Source organism: Apis dorsata, unplaced genomic scaffold, assembly GCF_000469605.1.
Source record: "Apis dorsata unplaced genomic scaffold, Apis dorsata 1.3 scaffold_1170, whole genome shotgun sequence".
In the NCBI taxonomy this organism is placed as follows: domain Eukaryota; kingdom Metazoa; phylum Arthropoda; class Insecta; order Hymenoptera; family Apidae; genus Apis; species Apis dorsata.
In genome coordinates, this window is record NW_006264267.1 from 90,037 (window position 1) to 97,419 (window position 7,383).

General features: G+C 31.5%; 1 protein-coding gene and 1 long non-coding RNA gene across 2 annotated transcripts in view; one reads left to right on the forward strand and one right to left on the reverse strand.

Annotated features, from left to right (window-relative positions):
• LOC116186671 lies at window positions 1-3,608 on the reverse strand. The gene is made up of 2 exons (XR_004151691.1): window positions 3,485-3,608; window positions 1-211 (listed from the first exon to the last, which is right to left on the reverse strand). It is a non-coding gene; the product is annotated as an uncharacterized LOC116186671 (long non-coding RNA).
• The window catches only part of LOC102675843 (synaptic vesicle membrane protein VAT-1 homolog-like), a 24,128-nt gene that overhangs the window by 15,257 nt on the left and 1,488 nt on the right, over window positions 1-7,383 (forward strand). The window contains exons 2-5 of the mRNA XM_006624894.2: window positions 2,348-2,477; window positions 3,677-3,892; window positions 6,465-6,613; window positions 6,800-6,959. Coding sequence (XP_006624957.1) covers window positions 2,348-2,477; window positions 3,677-3,892; window positions 6,465-6,613; window positions 6,800-6,959 — 655 coding nt within the window. The remainder of the gene's footprint in view (window positions 1-2,347; window positions 2,478-3,676; window positions 3,893-6,464; window positions 6,614-6,799; window positions 6,960-7,383) is intronic.

Below are 7,383 nucleotides of genomic sequence, written 5' to 3' on the forward strand. Positions count from 1 at the left end.
TAGAGAACTGAGTAATCCCCTACTGATAGGAGAGACAATTACATTATCCCATTTCCGTTCGAGACAACTGTACAGCAGGCTTTCAGGCACTTCTCATCTCTTTCTTTCTGTATATGCCTTCTCTAATCTCTTTCTCCGAGTTACTAAGTGCCATTTCTAATTTTGGCTTTTTGCGAGGCCAAGGACAGCTGCGTTTGTCAGGTCAGTCTACCTGAAAGTTGTAACCATAACCTATTATTAATATAGAATATTAATCTAAATAAAGAAAAAGAAACTTTTTTCAAAATGTTTTCTATTTGAATTATAATTTCTATAATCATATCGTTTAAAAATAAATTCGTTTAATATCGTTTAAAAATTAAAAATAAATAAATGTAAAAAAATCATAAAAAAAATTTTTTGCCAAATTAAAATATATATTTCAAAAGAAAGATTGATATTAAGGTCGAGCATATACTTGTAAAGAGTAAAAATAAATATATCTATTTCAAGAGATCAAATTTTTCCAGTTCTCGATGTTCAACAAATAGCATCTTATAGATGAATGTTGCGCGTGAATACATGTATATGAGACGAAACGTTCTGTATATGTGCACATCATTAGGTCTCGGCTACGTGGGCATTAAAGCAACAGATGATACGACGAACATTATTTTTATATTATGAGATAGATAAAGTTGAGGCTATAAAAAATTCATGCTTGCTGAAACAAAATAACAAAATAATACATATAATAGAATAATATATAATATAATATATATAATTATATATATTATATTATATATATTAATATAATATAATAATATAATATTTGTAGCATTTTCTCTCATTTTCTCCTTTCTCTCTTTGTTCTAATGTTTTTGATAAATTTCCAAAATTATTCTAAATTATATTTTCTCTTTTTTACTTCTACAATTTCAGTTTAAATAAACAACGCAATTTTTCAAACTTAATTGAAGTTTGAATTTGCATTCGATCTCTATTTCGAAGAAAATTAACTTAAAAGAATCATTATTTTCTTTATAAACTTGATAGAAACTCGAAAGCGCACTTTCCAAAGATCAAATAAATAAATAGATTTAGATCAAAGTAAAATAGTTTCACGTTACACGAATTCAAGCTTCTTAAAATTGAAGCCTATTTGTCCAATGTTATTAACGCAGTTTTAGTTAGTGTTTTAGAAAGGGCTGAAATAGAATATTTTGAATGTGTATGTAGTTTGATGCAACTGTTGTGCGTGCGTTTCGCCTTGTACAAATACACGTGTGCAGTTAGATCGAGGTTTCTGCCAACCCTATGCGCTATACAGGCGACAAGCAAAAGGGTAGATCGAGGCGCCACAACGCCTAGACCGACGACGCCTGGCGTCGCACGCAATGCACGACTGGTGGTCTCTCTCGCGACAAACACGTCGGGAACCGTGAAACAACGTCGGTACATGCTTTATCAGAATCTTCTACGGCATCGACACTGCCTTCGTTCATATGGCTTCCTAGAAAAACGGCGCGAATACTACCCACGAATATTTTATCTATATCGATTACCATTTTTCCTGCTATTACGTGAGAAATGAACAGGCGTATACGCGTACGTATATAAGTATATACTCGCACGTATATACTTACTACATATATAATGTAATGAACATTCGAATTTGATATTATATAATTTTTAATTATTAAATTTATAGAATATGATAAAATACAGTATTTTTTAATAATATAATTATGAATTTAACATTTGAAATCTCATAAATTGCATTAAAAATCACGTATACCAGATAACTTTCGTTCGTAATTAGCGTTATCACTACTAAATTAACCAAGTTAAAAATAACACAGTTATCAAGCCGCAAAAATTAACTGTTGTAATATAATTGTTTGCAATTTTATAAAACATATAAAACATAACGTTGTAATATAATGATAAGATTAGATTGGATTTCTTCCAAAATCATCAAGATAATAAAATTTATATGAAATTGACAAAAATCTATATTAAAAAAAATTTTATATCAATACATGATAAATTTAATCTGTTTATATTACATTTGTTATAGCAATAGTATATTGCATAATATTAAAAAATAACATACGTAGCCAATCTATTATCGATTGTATTCACGGTTTGTGCACGTACAGTAGATTGGTTTTAATTGCGATGATTTATTTGTCCGACAAAACTTCATTTTATAAATAAAGTGATGGAATATTTTTATTTTATATATATATATATAATTGTCAAATTTGTTTTTTTTAAAGTTTATATTGCAAATTATTTAATTGCGTAATTTTTTTTATTGCATATATGTTTCCTTTTTTTAACAATAATTTTTATATTTTTACAGTGGACTAAATTTCCAAGATTTGATGGCGAGGCAGGGTGCTATTGATTCCCCACCAAAAACTCCTTTCATTATGGGATCCGAGTGCGCAGGTGATATCGAGCAAGTTGGCGAGGGCGTGGAGAACTTTAAAGTAAGTGAACCAAGTGAACTCCTTCAAAATTATGATACATTTATATTGTCTCCAAGTTGTTTTAACAATAAAGAAATTTTAATAATATAGTTCTCTAATATATGCTCGATATTCCGAAATAATTTTTACAAACGTTTTCTTTACGTGCCATCTGTTTCCTATTATTCATCTAATTTTTATAAATTCTTTTTTCAGTTATTTTTTTACGTGTTTCATTTATTTAATTACTTTTCAATATATTTTTAGATTTTTTTCATAAAGAATAAATTTAAATTTAATTATACTTTTTATTAAATATTGATATATTAATAATCTTCTTAAGAAATCTCTCGTTTTTTTTTCCTTTCTTTCTCTCGTTTTTTAAAGAAAAAACCATCAAAGGAAAAGATCTGTAAACCGCCCGTCTCCATCATCAGGCAAAGGAAAAAAAAGAAAAAAGGATTGTTCTACTCTTAGACAGAAAATATCCTGCGGCGTAACAGCATATCCAAAGGAAGATCCGTTCTCGAAATAGTGTACACTCTTTCCGCGTTCAACCCGTCGTCCTTGAATTTTTCACCCATTAATTCTTCCGTAAGGGTGGAGTTCCACGATTCCACTTTCTCGGCTTCGTGAATCGGTATACATCACAGAGGAGAAACAGCTTCTTTTTTTTCCTTTCTTCCCTTCTCTTTTTCTCCGTTTCTCATATCTTGGGGTGGTCTATTTTTAGGACTGGCACAACTCCTCGAGGTCATGCGAGGGGGATACCATGTTTAAGACTTTAGGGTGTTTCAAATGTACGTGTAAATGACCGACGCCAGCGCGTGTATAGCGTGCACAGCAAGTATGCGTGGAAATGAGAAACTTTTCGAGATGGAATATTTGAGCTTGCAGCGCCTCTCCTAACCCAGACCTTTCCTTCCCCTCCGACTTGCTTGCTTCCTCGAGTTCTTGGCATTGTTGCATTTATATGTGGAGAGATATCTCTCTCTCTCTCACACACACACACTCATTCATTTACTTACTCCTTTATAGGATAATCTGCTTCGTCGCAGTGGTTCTCATCTAAACGTTATCGATCGAGTTGTTTGAAAGAGGAGATCGATTTATAAAACTTTTTAAAGAAAAAATATATGAGAAAAGTAAATGAAAAGGAAAGAGCAGTAAGAAAGTTGATGCATAGTAAACATTCAACATTTTTGGTTGCTTATTTTCAGGTGGGCGATCGAGTGGTCGCGCTTCCTGATCACAAGGCGTGGGCAGAGCTTGTCGCTGTACCGGCCACGTCCGTTTTCGCGCTACCAGCCGGAATGAGCTACCTCGATGCAGCGGCGATCACGATGAACTATACTGTTGCTTACATTCTGTTGTTCGAACTGGCTAATTTAACGCCCGGAAAGAATCTGTTACTCCACAGCGCCGGCGGGGGTGTGGTAAGTATTCTTCTGATGTTGCGATAAAAAAGGATCATAAATTATTCAAAGTGGAAAATATTATTTCGAGAAAGACGCCGTAATAAGGAAGTAAGTAAAATAAAAGAAAATTAAAGAAGAATTAAAGAAAAGGAAAGTGATAAAATTAGGCTTTAGAAAATATAAGATAATCGAATTGGGGATTAAACTATTGAGATTAAGTTATATATTCGTTGAATGATTAGATATTGTTTGTTAATTGGCGCAGTCAATTTGTAAGTATTTTTCTGCCTCGTTTATGATTTATTATGGTAATTTAAATATGAAGAAGAAATAATCGAGTACAGAGTTATCCCTTGAAACTTAGTTAGGTATCCGTATAGGATTCTCCAGTAGAAAATAAAATTTGTCGATTAAAGACATAAAAATGTTTCATGCCTTTTTATTATGAAAAAAATGTTGTAACGAGACATCTTTTTCCGATATTACTTTTATTGAAACGTAAATTTTATAAAATCTTATAAAATAACATCCGTTCCCTAAAATAAAAATTCATTTTTCACCATAATTTTTCGAAAGAAAAATTGCATCGTGAAACGGCGAAATGTAACTATAATTCAAGAAAAGAGACAAAAGAAGAGAGAAAGAAGAGATCGCGACAACGTGGTGCAAGGTTACTGCCCCTTTTGCGAAGTCGGCTCGAGTCACATCACAACGCTTTCTCTCTCAATGTCGTCGAAGGAGAAGGCGGGAGCCAGTCGACTACGTCGGGATCAATACGGCTCAACAGGTTACACTCGAAGCTAACTACATCGCCTCGCAACTCTCCCCCACTTCTCTGTGCCTCACCTCTTCCACTCCCCACTCGTCCCCTCTCCCGTAGTACCTCCATCCCACTCAGCCGCTGGTTTGTACACGTCGCGTAGCATCGTTGGAAGTTGAGACGACGAAATCTACGGGGGATGCTGCTACCGCCGCTGGTGCACAAAACGACGGGGGTGTGAGGGTTGCTTGGCAACCCTTCGTTCTCTCATCGACCACCGTGACGGGCCGCGCCCGTCTGAGACCATACCACCGCCATCACTACTACCACCACCACCACTATTTTCCACTACCATCATAGTATCGCGTTAGCACGTGTTGTACATTGCTCTTAAGCCCTGTTCGCATTAACCAATAGTGTAGCTAGTTTGATTGGTAGTTGTATAATTTATTCAGATTGGATATTGAGAATTTTTTTATCATTGAGAAATATAAAGTTAACTACAACGAAAATTTATACGACGTTACAAAGAAATTTTTTTTTCAATTTTTTTTTTATTTTATACGGAAAATAGAACGAATGGAAACAAAGTAGGAATTTATTAAAATTTAAACTTACAAGTATATGCTTAGTAATTTATTTAAGTATATTATGATTGAAAAAGAATTTAGATAATAGAAATCAATGTAGAAAACTGAAATGAATACTTGATTTGAAAAAATTTCTTGATCACTTTCAATTTTTTCTGTTCTATAAAAAAAGAAAAGAATTATAAATTTTCTATTCAATCAAATTAACTTACAGTATAAAAAAAAGGAAATATATTAAGACATTTTCATGATCAAATTAGCCAAATTCATGAAATAAAACTTAATTAATTAATTAAATTTAATTAAATAAGTTATTAAATTTTAAACGGAAGTTATTATACGTATTTAAAAATATCGAGAATCAAAATTTCTCTTAACAAAATAAATAAATGAAATATGTTATTATAAATTATTAATAATACATATAATGGAAAAGTTAAGAATCGTTTTCAATCGATTAGCAATGTGTTATGACGTACAATTTAGAGCGGCTTTTTAACATTCTAGCCCTCGTCCACGCTCTTCCTTTTTTTGCTACTTTTTTACTTCGATCTTTTTTCGTTTTCTTAAATTCTTGTTACTCTTCCCTTCGAGCTTGTCGCTCTGTCTCTATCCCTCTTCTTAGTTACTCAAGGCTCAGGTCAACGTTATTGGGTATCGAATTCTCGACAACGGACAGAGTGGCGAGCCAGAGAGAAAAGAAAAGAGAGAGCTCTCTCGATTCTTGGAAATAATGAATGCTGCTTCTGTTGAGAAAATCTCCAAGATCTCCGCTTCAATTTTTTTCTTTTCCTATCTCGTGTCCTGTTCTGGCTGTTCTTTCGCGATGAAAAGACTTCAGAACATGCTTTTTCCGTCTTTAGCCTGCATAATAGGATTACGAGTTTGATGAACATGATAGGGACAGGCGAATACTAAAAATAATTTAACTATGATTTCTATTGAATTTGAAAGATAGAAATTGTTATATATCTTGTGCAAAAATATTCTCCTACAATAGAATATTCAAAAAAAAATTCATTTAAAGGTGTTATTAGAAGGTGGAAAGCGTCTTATTAAAACTTTTTAACAGATTGAATCATACAAAAGATTTTGATCAACATTCTGTTTGAATTAATAAGGTATTCGAAAGTATGTTTGAAAGTTAATTTTATCATCTAGTTTCTACGTATTTATTTTTAAATTATTTTTAATATATTCTATTTATTAATGTACATCTAATCAATTAATTTTTTTTTAGGGTCAGGCAGTCGTCCAATTGGCCAAAACTGTGAAGGATGTAACCATTTTTGGAGTGTGCAGCAAATCGAAGCACGAAGCACTGAAAGCAACTGGCACCATTGATCACATCTTGGAACGAGGCGCGGACTATAGTAACGAAGTCAGAAAGTGTGTAACGAATTTCACAAATTATATATTTTTATGTAATTCATATTGTTGCCAAATTTCCACGAGAATTCACGTACATTCTTAAAATTATTGGTCTTATTTCATTAGTTCATACAAATGCAGTTTTTCTACATATGTTTATACATTGATTATTATTGAAACAATAAATTCTCTTTTTTTCCACAGGATCTCACCAGAGGGTGTGGATATCGTCTTGGATTGCCTTTGTGGTGAAGAATGCAACAAAGGATATGCTTTGCTAAAACCTATGGGAAAATATATTCTTTATGGATCTAGTAATGTTGTCACTGGCGAAACTAAGAGCTTTTTCTCGGCAGCACGATCAGTATGTTATCAAAATAATCTAACATACTTTAATTTAACTTTTTCTCTTTAAATGATTATATTTTTTTTTTTTTTCATTTTTTGTATACAAGAAATAATTTTTTATTATAATAAGCTGTAATAACTAGATTTTATATTATATTAAAAATTGTTCATTTAATTAAACTTAACGTGGAAAATACAAATTAAAAAAATTAATTAACATTTCTTCTTGAATGTAAAAGTTTATTATATTATTAATATACTTAATTCATATCATATCATTTTGAAAATATATTTAAATCGCTTAATCAATATGAAATTGACAATATAATTTAACAATATTTTATAAAGCACTTGTATATATAATTAATATTGATATATTTATATTATTATTATATTATATTATTATATATTATATTATTGATATATTATTATATTATTAT